The 17,887-nt window shown below is 39.0% G+C and overlaps 1 protein-coding gene across 11 annotated transcripts in view; it reads right to left on the bottom strand.

Moving 5' to 3' along the window:
• Positions 1-17,887, bottom strand: part of Heph (hephaestin) — a 251,830-nt gene that overhangs the window by 36,290 nt on the left and 197,653 nt on the right. For all 11 annotated transcript variants that reach the window (XM_063279761.1, XM_039099420.2, XM_039099423.2 and 8 more), the window contains 3 exons: positions 3,909-4,122; positions 2,099-2,238; positions 1,292-1,423 (listed from right to left, as the gene is read on the bottom strand). In XM_063279761.1, the coding sequence (XP_063135831.1) occupies positions 1,292-1,423; positions 2,099-2,238; positions 3,909-4,122 (486 nt within the window). The remainder of the gene's footprint in view (positions 1-1,291; positions 1,424-2,098; positions 2,239-3,908; positions 4,123-17,887) is intronic.

Below are 17,887 nucleotides of genomic sequence, written 5' to 3'. Positions count from 1 at the left end.
CAAACCTGTTTCCAACTGAAGGACAGAGAAGTAAAATGTGGCATATATAAGCAAGAAATCCTTTTCAGCCATAAAGAAGGACAAGGTTGTGTAATTTTTTAGGAAGATGCATGAAACTGGAGGAAATCATTTTAATCGAATTAAGTCAGAAGCACAAACCATACACTTTCATCCATTTATCATACTTCGATTTTTATTGAGATGCATAAAATCATGTATGTATATATGACCTAAAAGTATAAGTAAAACTTTCCTGAAGAACAAATGAATGGAAGGATAAGATAGAAGAGTAAGGGAATATAGGCAGGAAAGTATGCTCAATGTACAGTAAATATTACATGACATTGTGTTTACAAAATACTGTGTCACATGTAATATATAAACATAACAAGAATTTGAAAAACTAATGAAAAATAAATTTAAAAAGCAAAAATATAGAGATAACTAAAGCACACTCTACGATGAAAAAATAAAAAATAACATTGATGAGATGCTACAAATGACACATTTACAGTCATAGATACCAACATTAAATGGGAGAAAGATATAAAGTTGTGGTTCAGGTATTGTTTGACCATCACATAACACCCCAAGTGTCAAAATTTACATCCTATTATAAAGTAGTAAAATGGTACAAATTTGATCCAGCTACAGCATTTAGAGATGTGATGTTGGGGAAATTATTAGCATAGAACACTGGGGAGAGCTTTGTGAGGAGACTAGACAAGCATACACACATTCATTTTCTATCTCATCATGTGATGGTTACACTATCTCTAAATCTAAGGTCATTGCTGAATGAGGTTCTCAGACCTTATAGAACTGTGAGCTGAATAAACCTGTCTTATTTGAAAAGTAGACTATCTCTGGTGTTTCCTTATAGTGATCAAAAATTACATATTACATTACATAAACAACCTTAACTTTAAGGAACTTAGAAAAGAAATAAGGAGATTATCATGTACATGACAGACTATTAACTGAAATACAGGAGCTTCTGAAAATGCAAAAGAAAACCTTCCTAGAACTCCAATTCACCAGTTAACTGCCTCTACCTTTTATTACTACCCACCCAGCCCAAGAATATAATGTGTTTAAAGAAATAAACTAGGGGTTGGGGATTTATCTCAGTGGTAGAGCGCTTGCCTAGGAAGCGCAAGGCCCTGGGTTCAGTCCCCAGCTCCGAAAAAAAGAACCAAAAAAAAAAAAAAAGAAGAAGAAGAAATAAACTAGAAATCTAAAGTAGAGGTGATGTAAAGCCTTTGTTCATCCACTAAGTGTTCCAACTCACCAGGCTCAGCAGCTTGTGGCCAACCAGTACTAGATTCTAGGACTCCATGGGCATGTATAGAATATGGTCGACTGGCCTTATTCTTGAACACCACAGTCAAGATATCACCAACCTCTCCTCTGATAAGTGGACCTGATACATACAAAAGAAGCACAAGGTCTATTAGCAGAAAAGTGAAATGGGAGTTAATCTTCATAAGTCTTAAAATTGGTATCGCTACCCACAGCATGAAGGTACTTCAAGAACAGAAAATAGGCTTCCTATTATCTTCACTTTTCTCACCCTATTTTTCTCTACATAATAACCCAAGGCTCTAGAGAATCTGAATTTTGCAGAATAGTTGATAGTAAGGACTGAAATCTTGCCATATTTAGCACATAGAATAGCTGTAATCTCTTCAAAGGTAAGTGTTTCCTGTCTGCTCTAGGATGAAAATAAAGAAACCCATTGTTCAAAAGTACCATATGGTTTTGTGATTAAATTGACATATGGGAATAATAGTGGCTCTGTTGAATTTGTTCCTAAATTCTCCTGCCTCTGGAGTCATAACATCTACTACCTTCGGAGAAGCCAAGTCTCAAAGGTATAGACAGTTGAAACATTTTTGTCCCATGTTACAGCAGAATTCATATTTCCCTCTTTTACTTCAGGTTTTATATTCATGGCCATTTTATAAAAGAGGGCCATACTTTTAATATTTTACATGGAAAATCTGAGAATGAGGGATGGGAAAACCTCCCTGATATCACATGGATGTCTTAGAATCAACCCCGTTTTAGATGCTAGGATATAAATAGAATTCCTTACCCAGAATTCCTAAGTGCTCCTCTGGTCCAGACCTCGGTTGAGGTATTCTGAATGTACCATCAGTGTATTCTCTGAATACCGCTTTCTTATATTTGGAACCCAGGAGCCCATCTTTGTTGCTCAAGAAAACATGGCCATAGCTAGAGGAATCCAAAGAATGTTATGAGCATCTGATCTTCAACCTTTATTTTCAGATGTGGGGAAATTAAGTTAGAACGATTCTCATGTCCAATATGAAAGGGAATATAAATATATTCATTATAATGTCAAATTACATTACTATAATTGGAAATAGTAGGTTTCTGAACCTATGTATATTATTTCCACCATCCAAATAGTTATTTGCAGTGTATTTCCAGTATAACTTACCTAAGAACCAGAAACCTGTGACTTTGATTCCAGACTTAATATATTTAGATTTGAAATTATTTTAACAAAAGGACAAGGCACAGAGTTTCAGTTGAGCATCAGTAATTGCCACTGGAGATCAAAAAGGGGAAGATATAGAATCTTACAGATTTCTCATGATAGGATACTTAACAGTTGACAGTGTTTATCATTCCAATAGGTGAGTCTCAGAAGTACAATCACTAATCCAAGGTTGACAGGATTAAGTACAGAGGCACTGTCGTGCAGAAAGGAAGACAGGACACAGAATGAAGCCTGCTGTTCCTACCCTTCCTTCCTTCTTCTCTAGTAATGTATTTTCAGGTTATGCATGACAGATGAAATCAAGGCTGACAAAAAGAAATTCACATTTCTTTCTTTCTTTCTTTTTTTCATTAACTTGAGTATTTCTTACTTACATTTCGAATGTTATTCCCTTTCCCGGTTCCGGGCCAACACCCCCCTAACCCTCCCCCTCCCCTTCTTTATGGGTGCTCCCCTCCCCATCCTCCCCACATTACCGCCCTGCCCCCAGCAATCACGTTCACTGGGGGTTCAGTCTTAGCACATTTCTTAACATTCACAGAAAGTTCACATGAAGACTTCAACCTAAACAAACAACTTATAAAGGTCAAGAATTGACACAATGCAGTGAAAGTACCACAAACTAGAGAAAATTTTTATTAATTATACTTAATAATAGTTTAATAATGTTAATTTTAATAATACTGTAAAAATATTAATAATACCTAAGTTTGTGTTTTCTTTTCCCTCTTTTTAGCAATAGCATCACCTAGATTTCATTGGGACATGTGGCTGTTCACATAGATGTTACATTGTCCACATTTACCTATAGTTACATAAATTCATATGAAAAGCTTAGGAGATAGGACATGAGAAAAAATGAAATGTACAACTTCCAAGTCTATCCTTACAGGCAACATTGCTTACCATAACTTGAAACCTGGGGATAGCCATATCTAAAATGAGCATCTTGACCCCAAAGATAAAAGGAGGAATTGAGGGCAGCAGAGTTCACTTGCAGAACTGGATTGTTCTTATGCAAATAACAGATAAAATTGTACCTTATACTACCCTGTTTTGGAATTTTCTGTTTCACAGTTTAGTCTGTATCTTAATAAATGCCTTTGAGACATATGAACTTTAAATCCTAGTGCAGGTAAGTTCTAGCTAATTAGAAGGGAAGGATAAGAGGGCAAGAATGTAGCAAAGTCCTTTTCTTCAGCTCAATGGTAATGAATATAGAATAAACAAAGTACCGGAATTGAGGATCCCTCCATTCTGATCTCAGAATGGCATTGTACTCATTGAAATTATAAAAATGCCTCCTACTTTTACTTTTAGGAACATCCCGCACGAAATGATTCTGTAAGCTGTGATCAGTCCTTTTCTGAAGCCTTACCTGTCCTTCTCAGACGTGTTATACCATTCCAGCTCCCAGCTTCTGTCAGGGCAATAATCCCATTCTATCTCCTCTGCCATGATATAGTAGACTCTTGACGCTTGGTAGTGTTGGCGTGGGCTGTCTTGATGACTGGAACACTGAGAGACATTATAAATTGCCTGCATCCCTGCTTCTCTGTGGCTGCCTGCTTGGCAGTAGATTTCAAATATCCCTAGAAGATGATCAGAGAGCAAAATCTGAGTAAGAATGGCCATTAAAACCATGAGGGCATTACTTCCCTTTCCCTAGTGATACTACAGAGGTTGTGTGTGAAAACACTCTTATATGCATTAAACTGCATTGCAAGCTTATTGAGAATGAACACAAATGTCCAATTCCAAGGCTACTGGGATCAAAAAAATAAAGTTTTACAGGAGAAAGAGGAACTCGTCCAGGCTTGCCAAATCCTTAGAAACCACTCTTCTGAGATGGGTGGGTAACCCTAGTTGTTACTTATTAGCTACGTTTGTAAGGGTTTCTAATTATCTCAGTGTTTCAGTTCCAGCTTCAGTAAATTAAGAATGATGTTGCTTACTTCATTCAGCTGTTTTACAAATATAATATGGCTGGCAATACTGTTTATCAAGTCAAGGTTTTTGCCCCAGGAGTCTGGCAAACTGAATTTAATCCTTGAACCCACAGTAGAGATAGAGACCCCACTCCTAAAAGTTGTACTCAGATTTCCATGTGTGTCATAGCATACATACAACCCAAATCAACCATACATATCATATATAAATGCACACCCTATAGCAATTAATCCAGAAAGAAATAAAATTTATTTATATATTTATATATATATATGTATATTTATGTATATATATACTAAACAATACAGATTAATAATTTTTACTTGATAAAAAGCATTGAGCTCTTTTTCCCTATGAAATACTCTGAAACACTAACAACAATCAAACCTTATGGACTTAAATAGGTATTTGAAAGAAACTGTCTGATCACATGGATGCTTACCTGATCTCCTCCCTCTCCCTCTCCCTCCCCCTCCCCTCCCCCTCCCCCTCCCCCTCTCCCTCTCCCTCTCCCTCTCCCTCTCCCTCCTCTCCCTCTCCCTCTCCCTCTCCCTCTCCCTCTCCCTCTCTCCCCTCTGAGCCAGGATTTCTCTATGTAGCCCTAGCTGTTCTGGAACTAGCTCGGTACACTAGGTTGGTCTCATAGCCACACAGATCCAATTGCTGCTACCTCCTGAGCACTGAAATTAAAGGTGTGAAGCACCACACCCGCCTTACATGGCAGATCGTAGAAAGGTGTCATTCTAGGTTTTCCACCATGAAACGTTCAGACATCTATCTTGGATATCTGTGATATAGAGATTTGTGGGCCTGACTTTAACCACAGGTTTCTATGTCATAGACTCCAGCTCAGATGATGTTAATCAAATGAAGCTAACTATCTTAGATTTAGTATTTTCAGTGTTCCCTTAGCTTGCTACCCATTGCATACATTACCATTACAAATATCTCATCTATTGCAAAGCCTCTTATGAACTAATTGTCCCTAGACTAGCAATCAAGTCCCATTTTCCACAATCAATTATTTAATTTTCCAGCTATCTTTCTGACAGCTTCCATGTATATCTCATTCCTATTTTGCATTTTTTCAGTCATGTTTTCCTCCTTTTTGAAGTTTATATCACCTTTCAACTCTCAAAATCTTTGAGAGCCCATTCATTCTCTTCATTGTCTCATTTAGAAACCCCTTTCCTAATGGTTTTGGACCTCACTCATATGTTATATACTCTTGGACTCTACACAATTGTGTGTTCCATGCATAAATGCCATGTTAAAAGACACAAGTGTTCTGTCTTTAAAATTGGTGACTTACACTAGTTCATGAGAACTTGAAACAAAGGGTTCTCTTGTTTCTTTCCTTATATATTCCCTATGTCTTTTATTCCCACCATTCTCTGTATCTATTCCATCAGAAAATCCTATCACTTCCTTAACAATCAGTCTTTCACATTATTCCCATGGAGCTGCACCCTTTGTTGCAAATCCAGCTTATCCTTTTCACACCATCCCTCTGAGTCATTACTTCTAGACTACATTTTGTATCACCCACTGATCCACTGAAACACTCTTTTCCAGGAACCCCACAGACATATTCTCTGGATAGAAGACCCAGAGAGACCGACATCAACCAAGGACTGGAACACCCACCCAACAAAGACAAGACCAGATGTTGACTCTAAGAAACATCTCAAACATCATAACTCTAGATGTCTCAATCTCAGCGCAAAATTGCAACATGAAGAGCCAAAACAATATGCTTCCACCAGACCTCTTAGTGTATTGCAGTAGTACCATATGTGGTAGTAACCTTATTGTAGTAAAACTGAGAAATATAATATAATATAGCTGAAACATAAGACAAAGACTTCAAAAATATGAATATGTCCGAGGACCTTAAGAAGATATGAATGAATCATTTAATGAAGGCCACAGAAGGGAAACAGTTGAAAGCAATACAAGAGACAGTAGTAAAATTTAACAAAGAAATATAACTAAAGAAAACTCAAACTGAAATAAACTGGAAATGGAAAATTTACAATGGCAGACAGAAACCTCAGAAGTCTAGCCAACAGATTACAAGACACTGAAGAGAGAATCTATATCCTTATATCATGTCAAACATCCCTTAGCCTACCACACTTCAACTCTAACTCTCTCTCTCTCTCTCTCTCTCTCTCTCTCTCTCTCTCTCTCCAGAGTCACTTATATATAGTCAAATCTGGCCTTGAAGTTACTATGTACCATAAGCTGAGCTCAAATTTGTGATATTCTTGTCTCAGTCTCCACAATTCTAGGGCTAGAAATGCCTTTTTATTGACTCTTGAATAAGCTGTTTTTTGTTGTGTGTTTTCAGGATATTTGCAATTGCTTAAGACTCTCTGATCAGAAATCTTTACATTATCTCTTTTCCTCACTATTTAGGATTCAGCTTATGTGTCACATTTTTTCCAGAGAATAATTCTCTTGGACACCTTTAAAACAATGTCATCGTCATTTTATCAAAGCACTGCCTTTTGTTTTCTGACCTATATCAGAATTTGAAGGTATTTATGCATATTATGAATATCCTGAAAGAAAACCTCTTATCTATGACAGGTATTATGTTACATGCCTGCAATCCCAGAACTTGGGACGCAGAAACAATAGAATTGACCATAAGCTCAAAGCAGGTCTAGGATACATAAATGGTCTCAACACAGCTATTATATAGCAGAATTCTGTCTCAAACTACAGAAATTCACATGCACAAAACGATTTTTATAAGTTTTATTTACTCCACTATCACAATCTTGACTGTAGAAGGGGTTCAATTAATAAGGGTTTAGTGACTAAACGCATCAACAAATAGAGTGATTTATGAGCACTGCCCAAAAGCCAAGCCAGTAAGGTAAGTAGGTCTTGGCACAAAAATAAGTCTTGGAACTTGATGCCAAGGCTGACAGCATGAGTTTGCTTGTGGACCTCACATGAGAGAAGGAGAAAGCCAACTCCACAAAGTTGACATCTGACATCCATGCCATACGAGTGATGGGGAGTGCAACCACCCACCCACAAACTAAATAAATAAATAGCTTAACAGCTTAATAAATAACTAAATAAATAAATAGCTTAATAAATAACTAAATAAATAAATAGCTTAAAATAGATAAAAATAATAGTTATGCTATGGGTAAGGGCCTAGTATTTAAAACAAAGTAAGATGGTCATTTGATGATACGGAAACAAGAAGAAGGCTTTCTGGAAGAATCATATTAACTTGCATACATTTTCTTATATCAATCCTGTTTGTTAAGTCACTTCTTCTTCAACCATCTTCTGACCTAGGCTCTTAGTTTTGAACTTCATAGTCTTAACACTTCAAGTTACTGTTACAATTAAAATTTCTGTACATGTATAAATATCTTTTACCATAGCATATCAAGTAGGGAAACAATTCACTGGAGCCAACATTTTCTAGTAGTCAAGGTTTTACTTCTTGGTGACTGGACTGATCTTTTCATCTCTGTCTCATTACACTGTCTGGCAAAAGTTACTCATTCTTTTTTATTGGATATTTTATTTATGTACATTTCAAATGTTATCCCCTTTCCCCCTCCTCTCATTCCCCCTCCTCCATTTCCCTGCTTCCATGAAGATGCTTCCACTCTTGTCCAGACATTCCCACCTCAATGCCCTGGTATTCCCTGACACTGGGGAAAATATTCTTCACAGGACCAAGGGCTTTTCCTATTGAGGTCAGACAGTGCCATCCTCTGCTACATATGCAGCTGGAGCCATGAGTCCCTCAATATTTACTCATTGGTTGGTGGTCTCTGGGTGGTTTGGTTGGTTGATATTGTTGTTCTTCCAATAGGGTTGCAAACCCTTTCAGTTCCTTCAGTCCTTCCTCTAACTCCTCCATTGGGGTCCCCGTGCTCAGTCCGATGATTAGCTGCAAGCATCTTCATCTGTATCAGTAAGGCTCTGGCAGAGCCTCTCAGGACACATCCAAATCATTTTCCTGTCAGCAAGTACTTCTTGGTATCAGCAAAGTGACTGGGTTTGGTGGCTGCGTATGGGATGGATCCCCAGGTGGGGAAGTCTCTGGATGACCTTTTCCCCAGTTCCTGCCCCACTTTGTGTCCCTATATTTCCTCCTGTGAGTATTTTCTTCTCCTTTTTAAGAAGGACTGAAGCATCCACACTTTGGTCTTCCTTCTTGAGCTTCATATGATTTGTAAATTGTTTCTTGAGTATTCCGAGCTTTTGGGCTAATATGCGCTTATCAGTGAGTACATACCATGTATGTTCTTTAGTTACTGGATTACCTCACTCAGGATATTTTCTAGTCCCATCCATTTGCCTAAGAATTTCATGTAGTCATTGCTTTTAATAGCTGAGTAGTACTCCATTATATAAATGTATCACATTTTCTGTTTCCATTCCTCTGCTGAAAGACATCTGGTTTTTTTTCCAGCTACTGGCTATTATAAATAAGGTTGCTATGAACATAGTGGAGCATGTGTCCTTGTTATATGTTGGAGCATCTTTGGGGTGTATGCCCAAGAGAGGTATAGCTGGGTCCTCAAGTAGTGCAATGTCCAATTTTCTGAGGAACCTCCAGACTGATTTCCAGAGAGGTTGTACCAGTTTGCAATTTCTCCACATCTTCACCAGCATTTGTTGTCACCTGAATTTTTGATCTTAGCAATTCTGACTGGTGTGAGGTGGAATCTCAGGGTTGCTTTGATTTGCATTTCCCTGATGACTAAGGATGTTGAACACTTCTTTAGGTTCTTCTCAGCCATTGGGTATTGATCAGTTGTGAATTCTTTATTAAGCATCACTGTAACCCACTTTTTAATAGGATTATTTGATTCTCTGCAGTGTAACTTCTTGATTCTTTGTATACATTAGATATTAGCCTTCTGTCTGATATAGGATTGGTAAAGGTCTTTTCCCAATCTGTTGGTTGCTGTTTTGTCCTATTAACAGTTTGTCCTTTGCCTTATAGAAGCTTCACAATCTGATGAAGTTCCATTTGTCGATTCTTGATCTTAGAACATAAGCCATTGGTGTTCTGTTCAAGAAATTTTTTCCTGTGCCTATGTGTTCAAGGCTCTTCTCCACTTTCTCTTCTATTAGGAATAAAGGTTTCAGTATATCTGGTTTTATGTGGAGGTCCTTGGTCCACTTGTACTTGAGCTTTGGACAAGGGATATAAGAATGGATAAATAAGCATTCTTCTACTTGCTGACCTCCAGCTGAACCAGCACCATTTGTTGAAAATGCTGTCTTTTTTTTGTTGGATGGTTTTAGCTCCTTTGTCAAAGATCAAGTGACCATTGGTGTTCGGGTTCATTTCTGGGCCTTCAATTCTATTCCACTTATCTATCTGCCTGTCTCTGTACCAATAACTTACAGTTTTTATCACTATTGCTCTGTAATACAGCTTGAGTTCAGAGATGGTGATTCCCCCAGAAGTTCTTTTGTTGTTGAGAATAGTTTTTGCTATCCAAGTTTTTTTGTTACTCCAAATGAATTTCCAAATTGCTCTTTCTAAATCCAAAGAATTGAGTTGAAATTTTGATGGGGATTGCATTGAATCTGTAGATTGCTTTTGGCAAAATGGGCATTTTTAATATATTAATCCTGCCAATCCATGAGCATGGGAGATCTTTCCATCTTCTGAGATCTTCTTCAATTTCTTTCTTCAGAGACTTGAAGTTCTTGTCATATAGATCTTTCACTTGCTTGGTTAGAGTCACACTAAGGTATTTTATATTATTTGTGGCTATTGCGAAAGGTGTTGTTTCTCTAATTTCTTTCTCAGCCTATTTTTTTCTTTGAGTATAGGAAAGCTACTGATTTGTTTGGGTTAATTTTATATCCAGCCACTTTGCTGAAATTGTTCATCAGGTTTAGGAGTTCGCTGGTGAAATTTTTGGGGTCACCTAAGTATACTATCATATCTGCAAATAGCGATATTTAAAGTATCAGTCTGAGACTACAGTCGCAGTCTGATGTCTGCTTTCCTAGAAATCATTCAATCTGTACACTGGGGAAACATTGTCACAGATCCCTGTGTATTTACTATAGTTCTTGGCAGACATTGTCATCATGAACTTGGTCTACACACTTACCTCCTCTTCCCACTATTTTTAAGCTGTCTTATTCATTCTCACATCCATAGCAGCTAAGACAGGGAGAAAACAAATATTAACTAAAAAAGTATAATAGGAAAGATACAATAAGGAGTAAGGAATTAGAAAGAGGAAAATATAGATGAAAGTAAAGCTACAAAATGGACAAAAACAAATAGGAAGAAAGCAAATGGAACAGAAATAAAAAAAATAGGCTGGTGAGGCAACTCAGTGGGTAGAGTCACTTGTTGCCAAGTCCGTGATCTAAGCTGGATCCTTGGGATACGCCTAGTGGTGTGGGAGAATCAACCCCCACATATTGTCTTCTGACCTACACAGGCATACATTAGTATATACACACACACACACACACACACACACACACACACACACACACAGAGAGAGAGAGAGAGAGAGAGAGAGAGAGAGAGAGAGACTGAGAAAGATGGCAGAGACAGAATAAATATATTTCAAAATTCACTAAAGAAAAATGAAATAAAGAAAAAATAAATAGGAAGAAGGAAATGGAGAGAAAAAAGGAATAGAAAACTTGAGCAAAATTCCAGCCAGGAAAGCAGCTAGACTAACTGCAAATCTTCACCTCTCTGTTTTCTCCTCCAAATCCAATACCCCAATTTCATCCCCAGCTCTGTAGTAGACCTTCTGCTGTGACCTACTCTCACTCTGGTCTCTCATTTCCAGGGGACTAAGCAGATCCTTGTGGAAAACCCTGTTTTTCTTCCTCTTGTGGTTCCCCCTCAGACACCCACCCTTCTAGCCCATTCCTAAGTGTCAGCTTCCAATATCTAGAAACACATTTTACCCAGAACTACCAGCAGCTACTCCTGTCAGGTGTGATCATGATGAGCACTGATAGTCAATTTCTCTAGTTACAACATAAGCGTGAATGGAAAAAAGTCCAAAGAAATACACTTCTTCCGTGGGAGCTTCCTGGTTATCCCAGTCAAAGATGATGCATGACAGCTTTCAGTGAAGGGGCTTCCAGAAGGTCATGTAAGCAAACAGAAGAGCACGGGCTTAAAAGAGATTGAGGTTCTCTGCTTACTCTACTTTGGATCCAAGATACATGTATTGGAGAGTTGGTTTCTAGCCTGTGGCACTATCACGACATTGCAAACCTTTTAGGAAGCAGGGCCCACTGAAAGGACACTGGAGCGTTTCTCCCTTCTCCGCCTAGTGCTTCCACCATAAGGTACTAAGCTACCACAGGCCGAAAGAGGTCAAAAGACCATGAACTCTAACTATAAGCCAAAATAAACCTTTCTCCTTATACAGCACGTACACAACATTCCTGAAAGATTAGGGATACAATAGGGACATGCTTCAACATAATAAAAGCAGTTTACCTCAAATCTGCAGCCGACATCTGCTTGAACTGAGAAACTCAAAGCTATTTCACTAAAATCAGGAACAAGTAGTCCATTCTCTCTATACCTATTCAATATAGTGCTTAAAGTCTTAGCTATAACAATAAGTAAGATAGCTGAAAAGGATCAAGAGGATACACATTGAAAAGGAAGAAGTGAAAGTATCTTTATTTGGCAATGCTATGATAGCATATGAAAATGACCTCCCAAAAATTCCACTGGGAAACTCCTACAGCTGATAACATTTTTACCTAAGTAGTTGGATATAAGATTAACTCACAAAAATCAGTTGCCTTCTCATATACAAATTACAAAAAGGCTGAGAAAGAAATCAGAGAAACTATACCTTTCAAAATATCTACAAAGAAAGAGGTGTATATGATAAAAACCATAAGACACTGAAAGAAATTGAAGAAGCTATCAGAAGATGGAGTAATGTGGAAACCTAAATCCGTAAAATCTTCTGTGTGGGGGGTTGGGGATTTAGCTCAGCGGTAGAGCACTTGCCTAGCAAGCACAAGGCCCTGGGTTCGGTCCCCAGCTCCGAAAAAAAAAAAAAAAAAAAAAAGAAAAAAAAAAAATCTTCTGTGTGGGGTGTGTGTGTGTGTGTGTGTGTGTGTGTGTGTGTGTGTGTGTGATCTAAATCCAATTCAGATTTTAAAATGTATTATGAAATGAAAGTTGAAATAATGAGGGAGACAAAGGCCCAGTTGGACATCTATTAGCATCGAATGAAGCTTCCAGTAACTGAGAATGAGTTACATTTAATAATGAGTTGTTCAAAGTCTTCCATGGAAACCCTCAAACAATCCAAGCTTCTCCCAATACTATAGGTTGTTCTGCACACACTGACAGCAAGGCCTCAATGCTATAGTTAACTCCTACATAATTCAATGAACTGAGAAAAATAGAATTGGTGCTTACAGAGAGCCTTTTACCCCTATGTTCTAGTGTCTTTGGTACAGGAAGGTACACTGCAGGCTACCAAATGAGAAACATAAATACCAAGTTAGCTACAAATCCTCTGATCTACAATTGTCTTATCTGCAAGATATCCTAATGCAGTGGTGGCACAAAGCTGGTGAGAGTAACCCATCAACATCTGATTTGACTTAAGCCTCACTCCATGAGATGGAACCCATACACAAAACTGCTTGGATGACCAAGAACCTGAGATTAGATCGTCCAGGGACCTAGGGGAAAAGTCACATAATAGGGGATCTACTAAAAGAACTAGCAATAAAATGACCCCTAATGACATTCTGCTGGACTCATAGATCAGTGTCTTGCTCAGTCATCATCAGAGAAGCTTCCTCTTGCAGCAAATGGGAACAAATACAGAGACTCGCAACCAGAGAGTATGCGGAGGGAGATGGAGGAACACTCAGTCCTAAGTGGGAAATCTCCATCAAATCCTTCTCTTTAGGGCTCCTCTTCCCAGGGGAAGAGAAGGAGGAAAGAGTCTTAGAGTCAAAGGAGGTCACTAAAAAGCAAGGCCCTCTAAATCAACATATGAATTCACAGAGTCTAAAGCAGTATGCACAGGGCCTGTAAGGGTCTGAGCTATATGGGGTCCTAGAGCTGAAAGGAAAAGAGGACACACATCCCCATCTCTAACCCAGAAGCTACCTCCTCTTGATAGCGATTTACAAATGAAATTTTAGTGTTCTCCAAGGGAGTCTCAATGAGGACACAAACCACTGTTATGAATAGGCTGCATGCCCAGCAGGAGATGGCCAAAGAAAACAAACTCCCTTACAGGGTTGGAGAGTGTTTTGGTCAGGGTTTAAAAAAATATGCTATTCATTTATTTATTTAAATGCTTTGCAAATATATTATGATTTCCAATTTAGTTCTTTTCTGGGATTCCTGAGTTTTTGTGAGTGGATCTCTGCATCTATATCTGTTACTTGTGCCTTTTCTTGGGCACTTTTCCTTCTGTTTTTGGTTTATTGGTTTGTTTTGTTTTGTTCCAATGTGTTAGTTCTAGGTTTATTCTGTTGAATTTCATTTTATTATTATCCCTTAGAATCATGGTTTCGTTTCTAATGAGAGACATAAAGGGAGTGAATGTGGATGAGGAGTGAGGGAGGGAGGAACTGGAAAGAGTAGAGGGAGGGGACACTGTAATCAGGATACAGTACATGAAAAAAAACTGTATTCAATAAAAAGGGGGAAAGTTAGAGTAACGCCAAGAAGAAAAGTGACAAGAGTTGAAGGAAATTGTTAAAAATACCCTTGGGAGTTAATAAGGAGGCAAAGTTTAGAACAGAGTCTGAAGGAACGCTCATCCAGAGCCTGCCTGACATGTGGCCCATACATATACAGCCACCAAACTAGATAAGATGGATGAAGCAAAGAAGTGCAGACCGACAGGAGCCGGATGTATATCGCTCCTGAGAGACACAGCCAGAATACAGCAAATACAGAGGTGAAGGCCAGCAGCAAACCACTGAACTGAGAATAGGACCCCCGTTGAAGGAATCAGAGAAAGGACTGAAAGAGCTTGAAGGGGCTCGAGACCCCATATGAACAACAATGCCAACCAACCAGAGCTTCCAGGGACTAAGCCACTACCCAAAGACTATACATGGACTGACCCTGGGCTCCAACCTCATAGGTAGCATTGAATAGCCTAGTAAGAGCACCAGTGGAAGGGGAAGCCCTTGGTCCTGCCAAGACTGAACCCGCAGTGAACAGGACTCTTGGGGGGAGGGTGGTAAGGGGAGGAGGATGGAGAGGGGAATACCCATATAGAAGGGGAGGGGGAGGGGCTAGGGGGATGTTTGCTTGGAAACCAGGAAAGGTAATAACAATTAAAATGTAAATAAGAAATAACCAATTTAATAAAGACGTAGAAAAGAAAAAAATTAAAAAGTTTTTTAAAAAAAGGAATAAAAGAAAATGTAAATAAAGGTGGAGCTTGACCTTCATATGGGTTCTGAGCACCTGGAGTTGGAGCTAGCTCCAATGCTATTGCCTGTATGCTGCCTTGTCTGTGCTCAGTAGGAGAGGAAGAGCCTAGCCTCACAGAGACTTGAAGTGCCAGGGTGGAAGGGGCCATACCCAGGGTGTCCCAACACACTCAGAGGAGAAGGGGACTGGAGAAAGGGGAAGGACTGTGGGAGTGGGTGGCCGGGAGGCAGGCAGATAGCAGGATGTAATAAATGAATGAATGAATGAATGAATGAATGAATGAATGAATGAAAAAAGTGCAAGATGGGAAAGGGGGAAATATAGCAAAAAGGGCAACCAAATGGGAGAGAAGAAAGCACTACAAAGACAGGGTGATGAAAAGAAAATGAGAAGGTCAGACTCATTCAATAGATGGACAGAAATCAGAAGACAGAGGGAGAGTGAAGGAGAAAAATCAAATCTGAGCTTGTTCTTGGATAAATGATAATAGCACTTTTTAAAATCATACCAAGGGGAAGTGCTTTTGTGTCTCTAATGAAACACTGATTGACGCATTATTAGTCACTCAGAGTTTATTATTAATACATTCAAGCTGACTGCATTTAGGTGTCCTGTATCAAGAATGTGTTTTGTGTGTTTGGGGTTTTTGTTGTTGTTGTTGTTGTTGGTGGTGGTGGTGGTGGTGGTGGTGGTGGTGGTGGTGGTGGTGGTGCTTTCTTTGTTTTGTTTTCAATTCACTCTTGTTAGATTATGGCTATCCAAGAATTTAACAGTTTTTCTGGATTTATTTTGGCTTATTGGTGATTGTTTATGGTAGGCTTAGGATCCTTTGTATTTCTATAATGTGTTCTTTTGTGTACTCTTTTGCTAACTATTTTATTTTTTAATTTTTTTTTTGGATATTTGTGGAAATGAGCCTTCACAGGACCAAGGACTTCTCCCCCTATTGATACCAGACAATGCCATCCTCTGCTACATATTCAGCTAGAGACAATCATGATTAAAATCTGCATAGTAATGGTACAGAGGCAGGCAGATAGATCAACGGAATATATTTGAAGACCCAGAAATGAACCCACAAACCTATGATCACTTGATCTTTGACAAAGGAGCTAAAACTATTCAGTGGGGAAAAAGATAGCCTTTTCAACAAATAGTGCTGGTTTAACTGGAGGTCAGCATGTAGAACACAAATTGAACCATTCTTATTTCCTTGTCCAAAGCTCAAGCCCAAGTGGATCAAGGATCTCCATATAAAATCAGGTACACTCAAACTAATAGAAGAGAAAGTGGGGAAGAGCCTCAAACACATAGGCACAGGGAAAATTTTCCTGAACAGAACACCAATGGCTTATGCTATAAGATCAAGAATCAACAAATGGAACCTCATAAAACTTCAAAGCGTCTGTAAGGCAAAGGACACTGTCATTAGGACAAAATGGCAACCAACAGATTGGGAAAAGATCTTTACCAATCCTACATCCGATAGAGATCTAATATCCAATATATACAAAGAACTCAAGAAGTTAGACTTCAGAATATCAAGTAACCCTACTATAAAATGGGGTACAGAGCTAGTCAAATAATTCTCAACTGAGCAATACTGAACAACTGACAAGTACATAAAAAAATATTCAACATCCTTAATCATCAGGGAAATGCAAATCAAAACAGCCCTGAGATTCCACCTCACACCAGTCAGAATGGCTAAGATCAAATACTCAGGTGACAACAGATGCTGGCAACAATGTGGAGAAAGAGGAACACTCCTCCATTGTTGGTGGGATTGTAAGCTGTTACAATTACTCTGGAAATCAGTCTGGAGTTTCCTCAGAAAACTGGAAATAGTTCTACCTGAGGATCCAGACACACCGCTCCTGGGCATATGTGCAAAAGATGCTTCAACATATAACAAGGGCACATGCTCCACTATGTTCATAGCAGCTTTATCGATTATAGCCAGAAGCTGGAAACAACCCAGATGTCCTTCAACAGAGGAATGGAAACAGAAAATGTGGTACATCTACACAGTGGAGGACTACTCAGCTACTAAAAACAATGACTACATGAAATTCTTAGGCTAATGGATGGAACTAGAAAATATCATCCTGAGTGGGGTAACCCAATCACAAAGAACAGACATGGTAGACCCTCACGGATAAGTGGATATTAGCCCAATAGCTCAGAATACCAAGAAACAATTCACAGACCATATGAAGCTCAAGAAGGAAGACCAAAGTGTGGATGCTTCAGTCCTTCTTAGAAGGGAGAAGAAAATACTCACACGAATAAATATAGGGACAAATAGTGGGACAGGGACTGAAGAAAAGGTCATCCAGAAACTTCCCCAGCTGGTGATCTATCCCGTATGCAGCCACCAAATCCAGTCACTATTGCTGATGCCAAGAAGTGCTTGCTGACAGGAACCTGATTTGGATGTCTCCTGGGAGGCTCTGCCAGAGCCTTCCTGATACAGATGAGGATGCTTGTAGCTAGCCATCAGACTGAGCACGGGGACCCCAATGGAGGAGTTAGAGAAAGGACTGAAGATGCTGAAGGGGTTTGCAACCCCATAGGAAGAACAACAATATCAACCAATGAGATGTCACCACCACCACCCCCCTGCCCAAGCCAGGTCCCAGGGACTAAACCACCATGAGTTCCCTGAAGAATCTTTAATGTGTTTAATCCACACATTTTGGAATTCTGTGTGAGAAACCTTTAATATGTCAGTGTAGCATTTTAAGCACTCAGTATGTATGTATGTAAAGGATGTGAATTTTGGATGTCTCTGGTGCAAAAAGGGACAGTGGTCTGTCAATCTCCCAAAAGCTCCCACCTTGTGTATTTGCAGTTGAGGATAGGTTGCAACAAATGAGAACTCTGGAAATCTCAGTTCTGCACAACCTCTAAGTTACTCTCAGCAGCAGTGGTCCTATGCCTTGAAAGCCCTGCCCCCGCTCCTACTACATCTTTTATTT

The sequence above is a fragment of the Rattus norvegicus genome, chromosome X, assembly GCF_036323735.1.
Source record: "Rattus norvegicus strain BN/NHsdMcwi chromosome X, GRCr8, whole genome shotgun sequence".
NCBI classification, from domain to species: Eukaryota; Metazoa; Chordata; class Mammalia; order Rodentia; family Muridae; genus Rattus; species Rattus norvegicus.
This window is presented reverse-complemented; position numbering and strand designations above follow the sequence as displayed.